The 19,771-nt window shown below is 61.6% G+C and overlaps 4 protein-coding genes across 5 annotated transcripts; 3 read left to right on the top strand and 1 right to left on the bottom strand.

Annotated features, from left to right (window-relative positions):
• The first annotated feature begins 57 nt into the window (after positions 1-57).
• On the top strand, positions 58-6,541 carry VSIG10 (V-set and immunoglobulin domain containing 10). The gene is given in 10 exon segments (XM_068208945.1): positions 58-110; positions 112-220; positions 222-324; positions 537-821; positions 3,523-3,804; positions 4,555-4,848; positions 4,946-5,056; positions 5,300-5,312; positions 5,425-5,585; positions 5,702-6,541. Coding segments are annotated over 10 exon segments (1,500 nt in total). The 3' UTR covers positions 5,791-6,541.
• A 207-nt stretch (positions 6,542-6,748) lies between these two features.
• Positions 6,749-9,208, top strand: CFAP73 (cilia and flagella associated protein 73). 2 transcript variants are annotated; one of them, XM_068208934.1, is made up of 7 exons: positions 6,749-6,920; positions 7,414-7,549; positions 7,709-7,813; positions 7,881-8,081; positions 8,163-8,402; positions 8,674-8,832; positions 8,928-9,208. In XM_068208934.1, exons 1-7 carry the CDS (start codon positions 6,862-6,864, stop codon positions 9,021-9,023), a joined length of 996 nt encoding a protein of 331 aa, XP_068065035.1. In that variant the 5' UTR covers positions 6,749-6,861; the 3' UTR covers positions 9,024-9,208. The 2 variants fall into 2 exon arrangements, with proteins under 2 accessions (XP_068065035.1, XP_068065036.1); XM_068208935.1 differs by having other exon boundaries at positions 6,753-6,920; positions 8,181-8,402.
• A 177-nt stretch (positions 9,209-9,385) lies between these two features.
• DDX54 (DEAD-box helicase 54) lies at positions 9,386-14,908 on the bottom strand. Its single transcript, XM_068208921.1, has 20 exons — positions 14,828-14,908; positions 14,262-14,397; positions 14,105-14,175; positions 13,837-14,022; positions 13,699-13,748; positions 13,549-13,590; positions 13,210-13,305; positions 12,978-13,099; positions 12,753-12,814; positions 12,495-12,626; positions 12,039-12,249; positions 11,614-11,748; positions 11,161-11,382; positions 11,000-11,073; positions 10,722-10,919; positions 10,412-10,560; positions 10,224-10,337; positions 10,030-10,134; positions 9,744-9,848; positions 9,386-9,672 (listed from the first exon to the last, which is right to left on the bottom strand). The coding sequence occupies exons 1-20, from the start codon at positions 14,864-14,866 to the stop codon at positions 9,444-9,446; spliced, it is 2,478 nt and encodes an 825-aa protein (XP_068065022.1). The 5' UTR covers positions 14,867-14,908; the 3' UTR covers positions 9,386-9,443.
• RITA1 (RBPJ interacting and tubulin associated 1) lies at positions 14,865-18,344 on the top strand. Its single transcript, XM_068208937.1, is given in 3 exon segments — positions 14,865-14,939; positions 14,942-15,171; positions 15,368-18,344. Coding segments are annotated over 3 exon segments (840 nt in total). The 3' UTR covers positions 15,903-18,344.
• Positions 18,345-19,771: the final 1,427 nt, after the last annotated feature.

Raw genomic sequence — 19,771 nt, 5'->3', positions numbered from 1 at the left:
GGGGTGCGTGAGGTGACCCCAAGATGGCGGGCGGCGCCGGGGGTGGGGGGTGCCAAGATGGCGGCCGCCCAAAGCGGCGGTTGTGAGGCGGCGGCGGGACCCGCCGGACGGACAAACCCCATCCCGGGCCCTGGCGGGCGGGTCCCCCCGGCCGGGCACGCCCGCCCTCCCCAGGCCTCTCGCCGGGGCGGCGGCCGGGCAGCACCGCCCCCGCGGGGCGCTGGCGGCGGCACTCAGCCATGCGGCGCCTCGGCGGGATGCCGCCCGCGCGCCTCTTCCTCGCCCTCTGCTTCTGGAGGCTGGTGCCGCGCCGGGAGGCCGCAGGTAGCGCGGGCTGAGGGGAGGGCAGCAGGGAGCTGCGTCCCTTTTGCTGATCCTGGTGTGCGCTGGATGTTTTTAGTCACCTCAGAGGTCCCTCAGCAGTCCCCTAACAAGCACCTCAGGGGGCTGACGCAGATGAGCAGTCCAGGTCTTTGCTGCAGAAGGCGGCTTTGCCCATTCCCTCCATCCCTAACGCCGTCCCTTCTCTCTCGCAGGAACGGATGAAGTGGTCTTTGGGCAGGTGGGAGGAAGCATCCTGCTCCTGTGCCGCAACGTGTCCAAGGAAGCCACCGAGGTGGTCTGGTTCCAGGGGGATCCGCACTCCTTCCCTCCTCTCTTCTCCTCGAGGGTCTCCTTCCCCCCGGACGTCCGCTTTTCCCTGGTGGACAACAGCTCCCTGAGCATCACGGAGCTGCGTGTGCAGGACGAGGGCAACTACACCTGCAGGGAAGTGCTGAACAAGACGGACCATGAGCACAGGGTGCAGCTCCTGGTGGCCAGTAAGTCATCCCCACAGCTGAGCTTCCTCCCCTCCGCCTTCCACATCCCCAAATTCATCTGGCAGCGATGGAAAAATAATATTTAGAAAGTGCAAACGGCTTTATGGTGCAGAATCTCTGTCACATCCGCTCACAAGCACCAAAATGTGTGTCCAAGTGACCTGTCACAGGTCTGGCATATGCAGGGGAAATGGCAGCTCTCAAGTCCTCGCTGTGTCTCTTTTTCATTGCTGGTGATAAATGGGTTTTTGGGCACATCTTCCATTCTCTGTAGCTATTCCACGAGGACCCTTTGCCTCAGTGTCTGGCTGACTTGAGTCTCCATAAAGCTTGGGGTAGGGGCTGCAGCTTGCTGTCTGCTTTCCCTTGTTTGGGGTAGATGTGCTGGGCCATCCTTTTAGTGGGAGAACTCTTCCCTGCTGAGAAGTCTTACATTGATGGAAGCATGGGTTCCTCAGGTTTATGTGGGAGCAGTGTCCTTAGAGTGTACCTGTCATCAGCACAGGCCAGTTCTTTCAGCCCCTCTGTGTCTTCTGGTGCTCTCCCCCTTTTCCATCTCTATTTGATCCATTCATTCCCTTAGAAATGTTCAGAGCACAGGTGGAAGTCAGGCTGGAAAGCACTCCTGCCAATTAATCCTTCCTGCTTCTGCCAGGGAACCATTATTTTGCCCTGATGCCTCATGTATTCCATGGGAACAGCCCCCTCCAGATCTGGTGCCACTCTTAGTCCCTTTAGGATTGAGAAGAGGGAAAATCCTCTGCATTTTGACCCTCTGTACTCCCTTGGCCCTTTCCTTTCTTGCTGTTCTTTCCATGTGTGAGACCTGTTTGCCTTCAGGGTGTTCCTTCCTTCTGCCTGTGTGTAAACACTGCACCTGTTCTGTACAGATTAACCTCTTGTAAGTTTACAGGAGTAAAAGTTCTCTTCCTGCAACAAGGAATGCGCAGATGGAGGTGTGGAAGGATTGAGCCCCAGGCTGCTTCAGAGAATAGATCTGTAGGCACTGGGCTGAGGAGTGGGGAGCCCCAAATCTGGAGCACTGGGGCAGAACACTCAGGAGCAGAACATATTTATGGGGTGCCAAGTGTTGGTGCTGCACTCTGGACTTCCATTTGTTAGTCTGAAATTAATTGTGTCACTTAATTTCCAAGTACAACAAAAGTGATGTGGCATAGCCTTTGATAGGTGAGAAGGAGATTTCTGGAGATGCTTTAGCTCAGCAGGAGAAGCATCAGCAAAAGTTGGAAGTTCAACCTCTGACCTGTAGCAGGTCCTGTTGGTGGAACATCTTATCCTGGCCTGGAGCAAATTTTGGACATGGACTTGGCACTGCTGTGGAAGAGCCTCCCAGGATATGTAGAGGTTTTGTGTGGGAATAACCAGCTGACAGTCTTCAGCCCATCCCATGGGTGGCATCAAAATGTTCTCTTTTTCTTTAAAACTGCACTTTGAAAACCTCACGAGCAGTAAACATTCTAGTGACAGGACAAAGGTGCAGCCCTGCCTTGGGCTGTGGTTCTGTGTTTGTTTTGGATGGGAAGCACCTGTGAAGGAGACGTGCAGTTCCACACCTCCAGGGATTCCTTGGCACATCTGTGTGTGGGTTGATGCAAGAACTCTTGGCTCTTCTGTGGGTCAAACCACAACAGGTCCTTTTTGCTGGTGTTTTGGGAGGGTGGAGATTTTTGGGCTTTTGGTTTGTTAACTTTGTGGGAGCAGATTTCTTTAGAGCTGTGCTGGGAGAGCCTGGGAGTTCAGGATGTAAAGCTGATGGCTTCAGGAGACTGTTCCTGAGGTCAGCACACAAAGTGCAGCTCTGGCTGGACATCCTGGAGGGGCTGTGTCCACCTGGACATCCTGGATGGGCTGTGTCCCACCAATGTGGGGCAGTTCCTGCTGGTTGAGGCTGACAGGACTATTAACCACAGCCAGGGTTTGGGATCAGTTTGATCCTCCCCAGAGATGGGACACAGGGAGTGTTGCAGAGAACTTTCTTGCCAGAGCTAGGTGGTTTCAAAGATCACCTGAGGTGTGTGTACAGTTCCTGCAGAGACAAGCTCCAGGAAGGTGTGTTCTTGCAGCTCACACGAGGGTTTGCCATGATGGTTTTTTTATTAATTCAAGTCATTTCAAAGTCCTCTGAATAAATGCTCCCCAAAATAGGCCTCAGACATCCCTCTGACACCTCTGGCTGGTGTGGGGCTTGTTTTGGTTTGATCTCTTGGTGGGGTTTTGTTCAGCACTGCATTAGGCACACACAGGGGCATGGCCTGTTAATTCTGCCTGGATCAGAGTCCAGAATCCCTCTGGCTGTTAAATCAGCACATGTGTGGATCACGTTTGGAAGGAACAGGACTGTGCCTTGCTTTCAAGTGATGACTCAGTGTCCCTGCCTGGTAGCTGTGCCAGGAGGACCAGGGCAGTGGGATTTAATTCTCCTGCTGTGTTAATCTCATTTCCATTGGATAAAGCTGTAGCAATCATTTTTTTCCCTCCCTCAAGGCTTGGCTGTGGGGACTGTGACAGCCCCTCTTGGTCCCTGCTGGCTGTCACTTACAGCTGTGCACACCTGGGGCTGTGGGATGCAGGTCAGGGAGCAAGACTCGCAGGGAAACAGGAAAGAGTTTTCAAGGGGAACGATGACAAATGAATTCCAGCCCTGCAAGTGTTTCTGACCACGTGCTGTCCTTGCTGATAGATCCACCACAGGCAACCCCAAAGTGCTGGGCTGAGAGCTCCTCGTCGGGGCTGATGCTGCAGCTGTTCTGCAGCTGGCCCGGGGGGTACCCCCACCCCACCCTGCACTGGAGAGAAGAGGGGCAAGATTTGGAGAACTCCAGCTGGGTCATCAGCTCCACCAGCTCCTCAGACACCCACGTGGAGACGCTGAACAGCTCCCACCTCTCCCACCGAAAAGTCTTCAAGTGTGTGGGCAGCCACGTGGTGAAGCAGGAGCAGCCTGCCTGCACTGTGGAGATAAGTGAGTGGATTTGCTGCCTCATTAACTGCTAATGAAGGTGGTGAATGTGGGGGAGGTGGGTATCGTGGTCATTCCCTGCTCTCCAGAGCACTGAGGAGGTCAGGGAAGGCATGGCAGGGCACCTGAGGCACAGATGTCCTGCAGCTGACATCCATCACGGCAGAGTTGTAGGTGAGCTGTGTTGTGGGCCCATCTTCAGGGGCCAACAAATTTCACCCCAGCAGTGTTTTCACCTGTGGAAAGCTCCCACACACCTGTGTGAAAGTGAGAGGTGGTTTGGGGGCTGTGGGCAGCTCGAGATGAGGTTTGGTAAGGGTGGGTTTAAGGGCTGTGTGTGCCCTTCAGGCATCTCAGGGATCTGAGTGGCTGATGCAAATCTGGACTGTGCTTATCCTCCAAGGGTTGTCAAGGCTTCACAAGAGCTCTGCTGTTCCCAAGGAAAGTAATGCCTGGGCTGCTCTTCTCCTCTCTGCCATCTACCTGCTGGCTACCCTCAGGCCATTTTTCCCTGGGGATATGAAGACAGATGTCAGAAGGGACTGAGCACCATGAAAGCTGCTCAGGTCACTGCTTGGGAGGCTCCTGAGTGAGCCAAATGCCAAACCCATAGCACTGACTCCCAGACTCCCGCCTGCCTCCCTTCTGTTAATGATTGTTAATCAGCCAGAAGCTTGATTGCTCGTTATGTTAATTGCCTCCATTCCATCCTTGACTCCTGTTTTTGTTTCCTTTCCCCCCGGGGCTGTTCAGAACTCCCTTCCCTGGAATCGGAGCCCCCGCAGACCTGCTTTGTGGGTGACAACGTGACCCTGACCTGCCGGGTGACTGAGAGCACCCCGGCAGCTCGGCTCAGCTGGCTCCGGGACATCACCCAGCCCGAGGTGGAGATCCAGCCTGGGGGGAGGTTCCTCATCGCCCAGGAGGGCAACGTGTCCCGGCTCACCATCCAGAACTGCTCCCAGGGCACTGACGGCGGCTGCTACATCTGCAAGGCCCAGAACCCCGTGGGGCTCAGGGAGCTCTTCGTCTGCCTCACGGTGAAGCGTGAGTGGGGCTGTGGCAGGAGGGCCTGGGGACACTGCACACGTGCTCTTTGGCTTGCACTGAGAATTCCTCATCCATCTGTGTCCCCTCTCTGCAGAGCCGGTGAACATCGTTGGGGTCGTGGGTGCTGTGGTGGTCCTGTCCCTCCTGACTGTTCTCACCGTCACCGGGGTTGTGTTGTACTACAATCCCCTCTTGTGCCTCAGAGGTAGGGATTGGTTCCTCCTTCCTGGGGCTCTATCCCTAACCCATTTGTCCCTCCCCGTGTGCTGGAGTCAGTCAGGGTTGCCTGTGCCTCCACGTCTGTGCCTCTGCATGGGGCTGCCAGTGACCATCTGGGGGAGGCACAGACATGGAGGCAGGATTGGCAGGGGTTGTCCAGTCCAGTAAAACCAGTGGCACTCCCAGAGGGACAGTTTCTAATGCTGTCTCTCTTTTCTCTCCCGTTCAGGTGCTGCGTTCAGGTGAGTTGGCATTCCTCAGCCCAGTCCCTCATGGCATCACTACTCAGCCTTCCTGTAGGGCAGGGAACAGGCTCTCCTCAGCCTTTCATCCAGCTTGCTCTGCTGTTGCCAGGAATGCAGACTCAGGGGATGTCTTAGTGCTGGTGGACTCTGAAGATGACGAGGAGGGGAAGGGGAGCGAGGAGGCCCTGAGCAGCTGCACTGAGCACGAGGCCATGGCGCTGGTCGGTGGGAGCAGGGCCCAGGCTGCTCACCTGAACCACCTCACAGAAGGTGAGGAGCCACCTGCTCCCTGCTGAGCTCTGGGTCTTCCCAGAGCAGCTGCCAGGGAGGGAGGAATTCTTGATGGCTGTTGTAGCTGAGATGCTGCTGCTCTGTGCCCTGTGTAGGTGACGATGATGAGCTCCATGGTGGGGTCTCTGCACAGGAAGTGAGGGAAGAGAGAGACACAAGGCTCATAGCTTCTGTCCCTCCTTGAGGAAGCACACGGAGCTCCAGCTGGAATCCAGCATCAAGCAGGCCATCACTGTGTGTGGCTGAGCACAGGCTGTCAGTGTCCTGGCCCAGGACACTTCAGGCAGAGCCTTCCCACCTCTCTCTCCACCTGCCCCTTCCACAGTTTCACTCCGTCCTTCTCCAGCCATGTTTCTCCATTTCTTCCCTCCTCTTCCATTTTCCTCCTTATCTTGGGTGTCCCTAAAACAAGGTGACACCCAGCACAGGCAGAGCATGGGACCACCCCTTCACTTTGATGCCTGTGATGGACTCAAATTCCTGTGTGGGATTCTGGCTCAGTCCCCATGAGCAGCTCTGGGATGGACAAAGTCACCGTGGGGCCACAGTGGTCCTGTGACAAGGGAAGAAATGAGGCCTGTGTGGGCAGGACATGGCTGACACTGACTCTGGGGAGGCTGAATTGTTTGTATTATAAATATTTTCCCCTATTCCTTCTGCAGTGTTTCTCTGTGTCCAAGTCAGGAGTTAATCTGTTCCTTGTCAAGTGTGGGTGTAGGGTAAGGGGACCATGAGCACACATACGAGGGGACAAAGGGGACCTGACAGCACACACGGGATCACAGGGGATCTGATGGCCCGTGTGGTGGAAGGGAAGTACTCCTGGGACACGCAGAGAGAGGCAGGGTCTGCACCGTGGGTGAAGTCAGGGGGTCTGAGCCATCCCTGGGGTATCAGAACAGTGGGAGCTGGAGCAGGCTGAGGGGGACAGGGAGGGGTGGTTGTGGTCCGGCTGTGCACAGTGGTCTCTGAAGGGCCAGAGGGTTCTCAGGGCTGGAGCGGGGTCTGAGGGCTGGAGGGAATGGAGTGTGGGTGGAAGGATGGGATGGTTTGAGGGCTGAGAGTGGGAGCCTCCCTGCAAGCAGCCCTGGTGCATTCCCCATGCCCAGCGGCACTCGGAGCCAAGCCAGAAAAATCCCAGGGAGCTGCGGGAGCCTCTGGCTGCCCCTGACAACTCTGTTGTGCTGCCACCACCTCGGCTGTCCCGTCCCAGCTCCCCCGCAGGCTCCTGGGCGAGGAGGAGGCACCGGCCGAGATGGACTCGGAGCTGGAGGAGCGGTTGCGAGAGGCTTTCCGGGACAAGCTGCGGCTGCTGTGAGTGACACCCCTCTGCCCTCCCCGTGGCAGGTGACCAAAGGGTTGGCAACCAGGCCAGCATGTCCTGCGTGCCCCGTGATCTCGGTTTGTGTTCCCATCTCCGGGTGCCACTGCCAGGATGGGTGCCACTGGCTGCGTGCAGTGTCCCCAGCTGAGGCTCCCAGGGAGGAGAGGACACTGCAGCCATGGGCAGGGGCAGGCAGGGGGATTCCCCGGGTTCTAACAAGAAAGCTGAGATTGTGGTGTGACTCGTCCTTCCCTGGGGAACAGCACTGGTGCTGCGGGGCTCCAAGTAGGGGAGGCTGAAGTGGGAGGGGTGGGCAAGAACATGAATGCAGGCAGGGCTAAGCCTGTGTGGCTCCTGACAACCCCTGCACCCACGGGGGAGCGGGCCAGGCTCCCCGCGCTGAGCCCCGCGGACAGCGGTGGCCCGTGGGAGCCCTGCCCGTGCCACGGTGGCGGATGCCCTGCCCAGGCTTTCCCTCCCCAGCCCGGCCGAGCTGCACGCAGCCCGTGGCAGGACGGTGGCAGCGCGGGACCCCGCCACGCTCCCGCCATCCACTCGTGTGCTCCTGAAGAGGCGGGAGGTGGCGGAGGCGGAGCGGGAGCTGCAGGACCAGCGGCAGGTGAGGGCGGCCCCAGCCCCCCGAGCGTCCCCTCCCCGGGCGCTGCGGGTGTGCCGTGGGGACAAGGGGGCTGGCAGGCGTGTCCCCAGCTCCCCACGGGCTGGGGGCCGGGAGTGCACAAGCAGGGGACGATGCTCTCGACACCCTGCAATCCCACAGGAGTTCCAGCAGCGCATGCAGCGCCTGGCGCAGCGCCGGCAGCAGCTGGCCCGGAGGCGAGAGCAGCACCGCGACGCCGTGCTCAGATTTGACTCCTTCCTCAAGGTGCCGGGCCGGGGGCCGGGGCCGGGCTGGCTGGAGGGTGCCCGCTGACCCCGTGCCCACGGCGCAGGCGGTGGCGGCCCGGCGGGAGCGGGCGCTGCGCCGGGCGGGCGAGGAGCGGGCGCGGGCGGCGGCGGAGCGAGCTGAGGCCGCCCGGCTGCAGCGGGATCTGGAGCGGCTGCTGCGGCGCAGGGAGCGCCTGGCCCGGCGCCTGCGGAGCCTCCGGCCCTTCGGGGACTACCTGCAGGACGTGCTGGCCACGATGGGGCAGGTGAGCGTGGGCTCCTGCGGTGCCACCCTGCGTGTCCCCAAGCCCTTTGGAGGGGTCATCCCTCCAGCGCTGTGGCCTCAGCCGCCTCCCGCTGCCCAGTTCCAGGACGTGCCGACCATGCTGGTGCATTTCGGGGTGCTCGCGGGGGTGCGGGCAGCCCTGGCACGGGAGGCAGAAGCCGGGCAGGAGCAGCTGGCCCAGGACAGGGCACGGCTCCAGCGGTACCGTCAGGAGACCAGCACCCAGCTCCTGGGCACCAGGAACGAGCTGGCCCGGCTCCACGCACGCCTGGAGGCTGCCCGCCAAGATGTGCTCCAGTGGGTAAGGGGGATGTGGGGTGCCCAAGGACCCCCAGGGAGAGGGGCAGCAGTACAGACCCCAGGTGTGCTGCACAGGGGAGATGCCCAATGCGGTGGAGGTGCCAAGTTGGGCTGCACCCTTCTGGGCTGAGCTGAGGATACCCACAAGCCCAAAAAGCAGCAGCTCTGCATGGGGGGGGGATACACAGCCAGGACTCCTGGGTCCCCCTGGCCTGGCGTGGGGGGTGCAGAAGGACACAGGGCAGTGGCCAGGGGCTCACTCTGTCCCCCAGGAGTCCTGCTGGACCCGCATCCAGAGCACAGCCATCCAGAAGACCCTGCTGCTGGGGCAGATCAAGCTGGCTGTGCTGAACCTCTTCCAGCAAACCACTGCACAGCTCAGGATCCCCACAGACAGAGCCCAGGAGGACACCAAGGCCCAACTGGACATGGTCAGCACAACCCTTTCCCGGGGCAGTGGGGCTGGGGACACGCAGGGGCATTTACATCCCTGGATGGCTGTGGCATCAGTCTCCCATCTCCACAGCTGCTGCTCTGCATGCAGGCCCTGGCTGACATCTGTGCCACTGGCACACACCAACAGCACCACAGGAGTGCCAGGCTGCTTCAGGGCCAGGAATAGCCTCTGGGAACACCTGCCTGCTCCTGGGGCTGGGGAGAGGCTGCCAGGGCCAGCATGGAGCCACAGGACCCATGGGGATGCAGGTAATTCCCTGCAAGTCTGGAAATCCCATGTCAGTAGGCAACATGGATGGCAATGGCACAGTCACACTGGGGTGACACCACACCTCCTGAGGTTCCCTCCTGCACAGAGCACCCCAGGCAGGAGGACAAGGAGGAGGGAGCTGCTCTTGGCATCTCTGAAGGCATTTCACATCAAAATACATCCAGCTGTGCAGCCGCAGCACCTGCTTGTTCTTGTGTCTCTAGGGAAAGAATGACCCCAGGCACGATGCTTGGAGCAAAGAGAGAGAGAAGCTGGGATGCAAAACCAACCAATATTTACTGTCCCCTTCCCCAGCTCCCAGCCCAGGCGTGTCCACTACATCCTCTTCCTCAGCTTGCCCTTCCTGGCAGCGCCTGCCCGGCGCCCGAAGGCCATTTGCCGCAGCTCCTGCACGCGCTGCCGGTTGCGGGCCTTGAGGCGCTTCAGGCCCCCGCTCTGCAGGAAGCGCTGCTTGGCCGCCTTCTTGCGCTGCTTCAGGATCTGCTGCTTGTTCTTCAGCTCCGAGCGCACCCTGCCCTGCGCCGGGGGCTGCGCGGGGCCTGCGGGGACATGGCTGTGCTCAGAGCCGGGCTGAGGGGAACAATGCAGGGCTCTGTTGCTTGCTTCAGGTACTCACCGTGCCCACGCCTGTGCTTCCCTCTGAACTGCTCTCTGCTGCGTGGCCCTTCCTCATCCTCATCCCGCTCATCAACCTTGTACTTCTGCTTCCACTTCTCATAGCTGGGACGGGCACGTTAAGGGAACACGTGGTGACTCTTCCCTTGACCCTGTGCTGTGGTTGTCGGACTGTGCTCCCTCCCCTGGCTGTTACCCTGGCAGGGGATGGAGCCCTGACACGTGGGTCCAGCCCTGCTCCCGCAGCGCCCAGCCCAGGCAGGCAGCAGTGCCCACGGCAGGATACAGGTTGTTCTTGTAGGAGCTGCTGATGTAGCGCCCGCTCTCTGTCCGCACCTTCTTCTTGTCCTCCTGGCCCGTCTGCCCCACAAACCGCTTCTTCTTGCGGTCCCTGCGAGAGACAGAAGGGTGGTGGGACTGAGCAGTGCCACCCCCAGCCCCGAGTCTCCCTCCAGCCCATGGGCAAAAAAACCCACTCACCACTTGAGCAGCTGCTTGCTCTTGTTGAGGTTGTGGTTCTCGTCGCCCATGAGATCCAGCACGGCCCCGGCCGCCTGCTGCTCGAAGGCGCTGCCCTCGCCACCCACGCTCAGCCTGCAAAGGGGGGTGATGAGAGCAGCCCCCACACTGGCTGGGAGGGGACAGCAGCAGGAGCCCCCCAGACTTACCCCCGCTCACTCTCAAAGTCCTTGGGCCGGTATGGGATGTAGAACTCCTCAGCCTGCTGTGCTGCCGGCTGCTGCGGCTTTTTCCTGGGACCATCTTCCCCTCCTCGGCCCCGTTTTCGCTTCTGGCCCCCCACATTGGAGAACACGTCCTGGATGGGGACAGTGGAGGGGTTTGGGAGCCACGTCCCCCCAACATCACTGCAAGTCTCTGCACCAACCCCCAAGCGCCAGCACAATCTGGGGGTCCTGGTGCTGCCAGCACTGGGTCAAGGCAGCTCTGCAGCAGTTCCCGCATCCATGACCCAATTACCTGGAGGTCTTCCTGCTCTCCTTCCCCATCCTGGGGCTTGGGAGTGGCTGGGCACAGCCCCTGCCCTTTAAGTGCTGCTGCTCGCTTTTCCTGCTGCCCACGCTGGAACTTCTCGATCAGGGCACGGTCGTGGCGCCGCTTCGATCGCATCACGGTGCTGGCCGGTGTCCGGGATGTGGCGTTGATCTCAAAGATGGTCTGCCCCCAGGGCAGGAGCATGATTCCCAGTGAGCCACATGGGTCTCCCCTCTCCTCCCCTCCCATCTGTCTCAACTCACCGCCTTGGACTTGTAGGTTTTAATGCTGTCCACCAACTTCAGCCTCTGCAGCTCGGTGTCTTCGAAGCGAGCTCCTGGGAAGGCAGGCAGGAGAGGGGCACCGATCAGTTTCCTGGGGAGGGCAACGGGGTCTCCTCCCTCGGCATCCCCTCAGCACTCACTGAAGAGGGGGTGCATGCCCAGCTGGGACACATCCAGGTCCTTAGCCCTCTTGATGGACTCTGGCGAGGGGCCGGGCCGGGAGCGCAGGTACTGCTTGTGGGCGTTGTCCGCGACGCGGCGGAGGCTGCGCAGCTCCAGAGAGCCCTCGTGGTCCGTCAGCAGCAGGCATTCCTCGTCGTCCACCAGGCTCTGCGGGACACGGCCCAGGACCCCGCCAGCATCTGCAGCCCAGGGCACACCGTGTTCACCTCCCAGCACCCACCCTGGATTTCTCAGAGCAGAGCTGACCGCTCCAGGGAGCTCGGCACTGTTCAATCAGCATTCCCCACACACAGGGTGCATCACAGCCCCAAGACCCCATTCTCCCCATCTGTGTGAGGGCCCACCAGAAGACCACAAACTCCAGCACTGGCCAAGGATAACACCCCAGTGGCCACACAACCACCCCTCACCTGCAGGCATCTCCTGGGCTCCGGCGAGGACGAGCGGGCGCCCCAGGAAGAGGTGGAGGTCGAACACGTAGGGCATCTCGTCAGGAGCCACCAGTGAGTAGGCAGTGCCACTCCGGCCAGCTCGGGCCACGCGACCTGGCACGGGCAAGAGGAGAATGGGAAACCATACCCAGCCAGCCCAGCCTGGCCCCACCCAGGCAAGGGATCCCAGATGTCCCTGGCAGTCTACACACATGATATTTACCATGGGGGGCGTGGCTGGCAAGGGGCTGTGGGTGGCTGGGGAAGGGGCAAGGGGAAACTCTTCAGGGAAGGTACCAGTCCTGCCCCCAAGAGCTCTTACAGTCCAGCTTGGGACATCACTGACATTGCTTGTCCCCAGTCTGTCCCTCAATATCTCAACACAGCTGGGCACTGTGACCCACCGACACGATGCAGGAACAGCTTGCCCTTGGCAGGGAAGCTGAAGTTGATGACATTGTCCAGCATGGGGATGTCCAGCCCCCGGGCAGCCACGTCGGTGACCAGCAGCACTGGGCACTTGCCCTGGGAGAACTTGGCAATGTTGATCTTGCGGGCGGTCTGGTCCAGAGAGCTGTAGATGTGGGTGCAGCGGATGCCCTGCGCCGTCAGCAGCTGGGAAGGGGGGAACAGAGATTGAATGGGTGTGCTCTCAGCAGAGAGACAGGGCCAGAGACTCCAGAGTGGCCACCTGGACCTCCAAATCCCACTGCGCTCCCTTCTCTCTCTGAGGGATGAATGGATGCAGCACCTCCATGATCACATATTCTGGGGTTTCTCCTTCAACCCAGGGACACAGATTCCAGCAGGGACCTGCCACAGCTGCAGACCCCCCATGAGCACCCCCAAATGGCACGTACCTCCCTCAGATACTCGGTGTGGTGCTTGGTGGCCACGAAGACAACTGTCTGGTCCTGGGGCTTCACCACGCTGCGGAGCAGGTGGAGCAGCACGGCCGGTTTGTCGTCCCCGCGCACGTGGAAGAACACCAGCTGCAGCACGAGGGCAGCGCTCAGCCCTGTGCCACCACTGCCGCCCTTGTCCCCTCCTCAGGGCCACGTGGCTTGCAGGGGGTAGGGGGCACAAAGCCCATCTTGAACTCCCCCCACCCATCTCACCTTGAGCTGCTCACTCAGCTTGGACTCCACATCCAGGCGGATCAGCATTGGCTCAGTGAGGCCTGTGGTGACACATGGGACATGGGTCACTCACGGGGTGTCCTGCTGGGGACACCCGCTTGGCACAGCATTAATCCAGCTTGGTTTTCCCAGTGCTGGGCTTGGCCTGGCTGCAGGACTGTGCTGTGTCCCTGTCCCCGGTGCCACCCGCCCCCAGCTCCTCACCAGCCCGGGCAAACTCGACGAGCAGCTTGGGCAGCGTGGCAGAGAACAGCACGGTCTGGTGGCAGTCTGGGAGCCGGGCGATGATCTCCTGGAGCTGCTCAGCAAAGCCCATCTCAAAGAGCCTGCAGGGGAGGGGATATGGGACATGGCAGGTCCCTCCCTGCCACTCCCTGGGCCTCTCACCCGTGTGGGGACACTGCCAGTCCTGGGGACACCCCTGTGCCCTGCTGACCTGTCGGCCTCGTCGAACACCACGTACTCCACGGTGTGCAGCTTCAGCTTCATCTCCACTGCCACGTGCACCAGGCGACCAGGGGTGGCTATGATTCTGTGGGGACAGAGGTGGTGACAGGACCAGGCCGAGGGGGAGGCAGTGTCCCCACACCATGCTGGGAACAGGTCCCAAATCCCACCCAAAGATTACACAATAGACACCCTCTTGTCCCACAGGAAGTTGCTCCAAGGGAACACCAGGAATGCCCACCAGGCACACCAGCTCTAAACACCAGTGATGTCCCTGGATGGCTGGTGGCCATTTCCCCACTGGGTCCCCTCCCTGTGCCCCACTCACATGTCAGGGTTCTCATGCAGGGCAGCAAACTGGTCCTCCATCCTGTGAGAGAGGGGAGAGGCTGGGGTGGCACCGGGCAGCTCAGCCCCTCAACAGGTTTTGGGGAAGCTCAGGGAAGCAGGGATTGGAGGGGAGATGGGGACAGCTTACTTGTCTCCTCCCAGGATCAGGGCTGTCTTCAAGCCAGTGAACTTGCCCAGCTGCAGGGTGAGGAATAAACATATTGGTGGGATGCAGAACCAAACCCATTGCCCATGTTGTTCCCACTCGCCCCCAAAGCCCCTGTACCTCCTTGGTGAACTTGAGGGTCTGCAGGGCCAGCTCCCGGGTGGGCGAGAGGATGAGGGCGCGTGCCCCGGCCTGGCTGGGCGCCTTCAGCCGCTCGAACATGGGGATGAGGAAACAGGCCGTCTTCCCGCTGCCCGTCCGGGCCATCGCCACCACATCCCGGCCACGCAGGATGGCGGGGATGGTCTGTGGGACACCACCATCCCCGTCACTATCGCTGTCCCACTGCCACCCCCTGGGACGGGGACCCACCGCTCCCCAGGCTCACCTTCCTCTGGATGGGTGTGGGCACCTTGTAGCCCTTCTTCATGATGCCCTTGAAGACAGGGTAGCTGAGGCCTAGGGGAACAGGGACAAGTGATGGGGCATGGGCAGGAGGGGACAGTCCCTGTCCCAGGGACAGCTGTCCCCTGCCTCGCACGTACCCATGGACTGGAAGCCCCCGGATTTCTTCTTCTTCTGATTCTGGGCCCGCACCATGGCCTGAGTGTCCAGCTCAGCATCAGCGCCATCGTCCTCCTCGGCGGTGGTAGGGAAGGCGGGCAGTGGGGTCTCAGGGACCTGGGGACAGTGGGGGACACGGCTGCGGTGATGGGTCAGGGTCACTGCAGCTCTGCACTGCTGGCATGGCAGGCAGGGGCACCAGTGCCGGTGACTGTGGGCACTGGGGACACTGGCACTGGGACACGGCTACTGGGGACACGGGCACTGGGGACATTGGCACTGGGACACGGCTACTGGGGACACGGGCACTGGGGACATTGGCACTGGGACACGGCTACTGGGGACACGCATACCAGGAACACGGGCACTGGGGACATTGGCACTAAGATCACTGGTACTGTGGACACCGGCACATGGAGACCGGGGCCCCAGTACCGGGCGCAGCGGCACGGGGCTGCAGGGACACGGGGGTGCAGGGACACGCCTCACTCAGGCCCGCCCCGCTCCCGTCCCGTCCCGTCCCGTCCCTTGCCGTCCCGTCCCGTACCGGCGCTCCGCGGGGCTGGCGGCGGGCGCGCGGCGCCATGTCGGTACCGGCGGCGGAACCACGTGGCGGGGGCGGGGCCGGAAGGGGCCGGGCCCGGCCCGCGCCCGCCCCGGGGCCGCGGCCATGCGGGCGGCGGGTCCGGCCCCGGCCGGGGGCTCGGCTCCCGCCGCCGCCCGCCCTCCGCGGGGCCCCCGGGGCCGCCGCCGGGTGCGGCCGTCCTTCGTGGACGAGTCGCTGTTCGGCCGGCCCGCGGGGGCCCGCCCGCCGCCGCCCGCCTTCCCGCCGCCCTGGGCGGCTCCGGCGGCTCCCTCAGCCGGCGGCTCCCGGCCCGGCAGCCAGTGCAGGTGAGCCGTGCCTCGGGGCGCTCCCTCCGCTGCCCCGCCTTTCGGGGCTCGCTCCGCGCCCGTGTCCCCGGGCCGCCCTACGGAGCCCCTCGACTCCCTCGGCCCGGGCTCGGCCGCCCCGCCGGCTCTCGGTCGCTCCCCCTCTGACATTTTCCGCTGTAGCCAACCCGTGTTTCTCCGCTTGTCGCCCTCCAAGGTCCCGAAGCCACGCTCCGTCCTTCTGTGACGAGTCCCTGTTTGGTGCCAAGCCGCAGGGTCCTGCCTGGGCAGCTCCGCGGATGAGGAAGGAAGATGTAGCCAAACTCCATTCGCTGCTCTGGAGCCCCCCGCCTGCTCCCCAGAACCAGCCTGGCCTTTCCCCGCACTGCAGGGGGACTCCCCTGCGAGCCGTCCACCCGCCGGCCTCCGCGCCTCCGGCCACGTCTGAGCCCGGCCACAAGGAGAAGTTGTGTGGCTGGAGGCATCCCAGGAGCGAGACTTGCTCCGAAGGCTGGGGTGCTCCTGTCAGAGGACGTTCCCAGTCTGTCAGCCGGCTGAGCACCCCCCCGGACAGGATTCACCTTTCTTCCAACCTCGGCACAGAAAGGTGGAAGAACCAGAGCACTCCAACAACCCCTGCTACCCCCCAGGGCCCTCTGGTGAGGGGTCGGTCCAACAGTGTGTCTGGATCTCCTGTGCCCAAGAATGCCAAGGCAGCAGGTGGCTGCACAGCCAGACCCCCCTGGAAGTGATGCCAAGTCTTCCTCTGGATGTACATACAGCCTTAGTCTACCTGAGGCCTCCCTGTGACCAAGCCCACGAAGACCCTGGGCCTTTCCATGGCTGGAAACGAAGCATGGGGCTGTTCCATGCTGGAGGACAAGCCAGGAGCCAGAGGTGACCCCAGTGCTGGGAGCTGTGACCTCCTGGTTCAGGGCACCCCACAGCACCAGAGCCGGAGAGCCTTGGTGGGAGCAGCTGTTTCCCGAGCTGTCCAGGGGGTGTCAGAGGAGGTTCCTGCTGTCTGGGAAATCCAGCCGGGAGGTGGGGGCAGCAGGAGACAGGAGTGCCCACAGTGCAGTCCCGGGCCCGTGCAGGCACAGGTACATGGACGTTGTAGGGACAGCGCAGCTCCGTGGGGACAGGCGGGGACCATGCAGCTCCCAGAACAGGGGGTGCTGCTGGGGTGGGGTCCCAGGTGAGTCTGGCTGGGGCAGTCTGAGGGCCCTGACAGGGACCTTTGCTGAGCACGTGTGGTGAGAGGCATCCTGCTCCATCCCGCCTGTGCTCGTGCCTGCGGGAATGCAGGACATCCCTAGTCTGACCTGCTCGAGGCAGTCCAAGGTGGTAGAAACCCCTAGGAATAGAGGCTGCACAGCCTCTCTGGCCTCCTTCCCACTGCTCCACTGTGTTCAGGGTGAAAGTTCTCCCTTTATGCAGTCAGAGCCTTTCTCGTTTGATTTTGTGTCTGTTCTCTCATTCTGCACCCGAGCACAAACCTTGGCCCAACCCTCACGGCCTCCTCCTCTTTGCAGGTATTGAGAGGCTGCTCGGAGGCTCTCCCAAAGGTTCCCTTCTTCAGGAAATGAGCTCCATTCCCTCTGCCTCTATGCACAGCAGGTGCCTTGGTGTCTCCCTGCTGTCCTTGCTTTGTGCCACCAACACCTTACGGACTCCTCTGACAAAGCAGGACAAGGGAGGACGAGCACTGAGGTGAGGAAAGCATTACCCTGCATCCTGCTGGCAGTGGGAGGATCCCAGGCTGGATGGGGTTTGTGACAGAGAAGGATCTGCACAGGGATTTTGGCAGCTCGTGGTGATGAGGAGGTGATGAGTAAATCCATAATTGTGTGGCTGAGGGTTGTGAGGTGCTCACAGCAGTGCTACGGTGTCACCAAATAAGTGCTCTGAGACAAATCTGGGATGTGGGGGATGCTGCTGAGTGATCTGGGCACCTCCAAAGCTCCTCCACTTCCTTTGCTGAGATGGGAAAGGGCAGCTCTGTGTGTATGGAGGTGGATAAAGGACATGGGGTGGGTGACGTGGGGTTTGCAGTCACTGCTCCCTGGGGAGGGAGGCTGCAGTGAGGAGCTGCTGATGTTACTGCGAGTTTGGTAACACCTAAGCCGAGGGAAACGCTCAAATTCACCCAAGGACACACCAAGCCAGGTTAACAGCATCATTCTGCCCCCAGAAATGATTTTATTGCACCTTGAGCAGCAGCAGGATTGGCCCTTGACCCACTCCAGCAGGTGGAGCTGGAGCCAGCCAGGAGCCTGCACTGAGGGGAATTTCTGCTCATTTCTTGGCCTGACAGGAAGAAAGAATAACCTGACATTAAAACCTGAGAAGGTGACTGAGGATCCTTGTGACCCGCTCCGAGCTCTCGGATCTCCCCTTATGCTTCCCACTGAGGCAATCCTGCAGCTCTTCTCCACCTGGGGTAAAATTGGAGGGACAGGAAACAACTGCGGCCTTCTCAGAGGAGGGGCTGGGCGTGCTGGTGTCAATCCAAGCTGTGTTTGCGTTGTGGGCACAGTGACGTGCCAGCTGTGAAGGCTGCAGGTCTCGCTGGGATGGGAGAGAGTCCAGATGTGATTTGGACACTAGATGGAGACAAGAGGGTTGAGGATTGACAGGGGAGCAGGAATGCTGTTCTAGCAGCTGGTGGGAGATCCAGAGAGGCGAGTCCGTCAGCAAACTGGGGGAACTGCCCTGGAATCTGAGCAGCAGAGAACTGAACCAGTGGGATCTTGGAGAGCTGGAGTCCTTGAAAGAGGAAGCCTCTTAAAATAAGGAGAGATTTTATCTGAAACTCAAGTTAACAGTGGCCAGGATTGGCCACTTTACCCCCACTGCTGTGTTCAGGGTCCAAGGAATCAGTGGGGGAAATTAGAGCCCATCTCATCAGCCACACTTTCCCATCCCACACTGGCCCAGGTAGTCACCGGGGCCTTCCAGGAGCTCAGAACTGGCACTTCCTTGCTATTTACACATGAGGACAATGTTGGTTAAGTGTAAATGGGTTGTTTGCATTTTGTTCCATGACTCTCACTCACATTGGTGCTTTACTGTTGCCCTGTCCTCTTGTTCTGCCAGAGCTGTGCAGCCAGCACAAGAGCAAAAGCTGCTCTGTTACTGCTGGAGCTGGTGCTCATGTGGAAAAAAACCCACATTAAATCTGAATGAAATGAGCTGGGGGAAATGTTCAGTTGTTTCCTCCCCCCAGGTCCAGCCGGTCCAGTGTCACTGGTGCTCAGCTCAGGCCAGAGCTGTCGATACAGAGGCCTGAAGCAAGCTGGGGATCCTCCCTGCTGCTGCCCTCATTCTTGTGCCTGCTCAGCACTGACATAAACCTCACTGTCCACCTTTGACTCCACCCTGACTGCTTGACTTGTTGCTTATTTGGGGCCTGAAGCTGTGTTGCTGCAGGGCTGCTTTCCACTGAAGCCAGCAGAGCACTCCAAAAACCAGCAGAGCTGGCAGGAGCCAGGTGATAACTTGATGGAGGCGGCAGCCTGACCTTAGCAGGCTTCACCTCCTGCAGGGCCTTTTGAGAGCCAGTGCTCCTGGTACCCCTCACAGCACCTGCTGCGCCAGGGCACGGCTGGGCCCGGCCCATTCCTACCGCCAGCGGGACTGTGGACAGGGAGGCCCCGTCTCCGTTTCCCCGTCTCCATGCGTCGCGGGCACAAGCGGCTGTCCCGGCCTGGGCACACGCGGCTGTCCGGCCCGGGCACAAATGGCTGTCCGGCCCGGGGGCGGCCCGGGCACAAGCGGCTGTCCGGCCCGGGCACAAGCGGCTGTCCTGACCCGGGCACACGCGGCTGTCCGGCCAGGGCACACGCGGCTGTCCCGGCCCGGGCACACGCGGCTGTCCCGGCCCGGGCACACGCGGCTGTCCTGACCCGGGCACACGCGGCTGTCCGGCCCGGGCACACGCGGCTGTCCCGGCCCGGGCACACGCGGCTGTCCCGGCCCGGGCACACGCGGCTGTCCGGCCCGGGCACAAGCGGCTGTCCTGACCCGGGCACACGCGGCTGTCCGGTCCGGGCACACGCGGCTGTCCGTTTCGGGCACACGCGGCTGTCCTGACCCGGGCACACGCGGCTGTCCTGACCCGGGCACACGCGGCTGTCCGGCCCGGGCACACGCGGCTGTCCGTTTCGGGCACACGCGGCTGTCCCGGCCCGGGCACACGCGGCTGTCCTGACCCGGGCACACGCGGCTGTCCGTTTCGGGCACACGCGGCTGTCCTGACCCGGGCACACGCGGCTGTCCTGACCCGGGCACACGCGGCTGTCCGTTTCGGGCACACGCGGCTGTCCCGGCCCGGGCACACGCGGCTGTCCTGACCCGGGCACACGCGGCTGTCCGTTTCGGGCACACGCGGCTGTCCCGGCCCGGGCACACGCGGCTGTCCGGCCCGGGCACACGCGGCTGTCCGTTTCGGGCACACGCGGCTGTCCTGACCCGGGCACACGCGGCTGTCCCGGCCCGGGCACACGCGGCTGTCCTGACCCGGGCACACGCGGCTGTCCTGACCCGGGCACACGCGGCTGTCCGGCCCGGGCACACGCGGCTGTCCGTTTCGGGCACACGCGGCTGTCCCGGGCCTGCT

This window comes from Anomalospiza imberbis, chromosome 18, assembly GCF_031753505.1.
Source record: "Anomalospiza imberbis isolate Cuckoo-Finch-1a 21T00152 chromosome 18, ASM3175350v1, whole genome shotgun sequence".
Lineage (NCBI taxonomy): Eukaryota > Metazoa > Chordata > Aves > Passeriformes > Viduidae > Anomalospiza > Anomalospiza imberbis.
The sequence above is the reverse complement of the archived record's forward strand: the minus strand, read 5'-3'. Positions and strand labels throughout refer to the sequence as shown.

Bases quoted from the DNA above. Each gene is read 5' to 3' on its own strand.
- CFAP73 (XM_068208934.1), top strand. From the start codon at position 6,862: ATGGACTCGGAGCTGGAGGAGCGGTTGCGAGAGGCTTTCCGGGACAAG. The intron at 8,403-8,673 runs GTAAGGGGGATG...TCTGTCCCCCAG, and splicing joins GCCAAGATGTGCTCCAGTGG to GAGTCCTGCTGGACCCGCAT. The intron at 8,833-8,927 runs GTCAGCACAACC...CCATCTCCACAG, and splicing joins CCAAGGCCCAACTGGACATG to CTGCTGCTCTGCATGCAGGC.
- DDX54 (XM_068208921.1), bottom strand. From the start codon at position 14,866: ATGGCGCCGCGCGCCCGCCGCCAGCCCCGCGGAGCGCCG. The intron at 13,749-13,836 runs GTACAGGGGCTT...CTCACCCTGCAG, and splicing joins CCCTCAAGTTCACCAAGGAG to CTGGGCAAGTTCACTGGCTT. The intron at 12,627-12,752 runs GTGAGATGGGTG...CTCGTGCTGCAG, and splicing joins AGCTGAGTGAGCAGCTCAAG to CTGGTGTTCTTCCACGTGCG.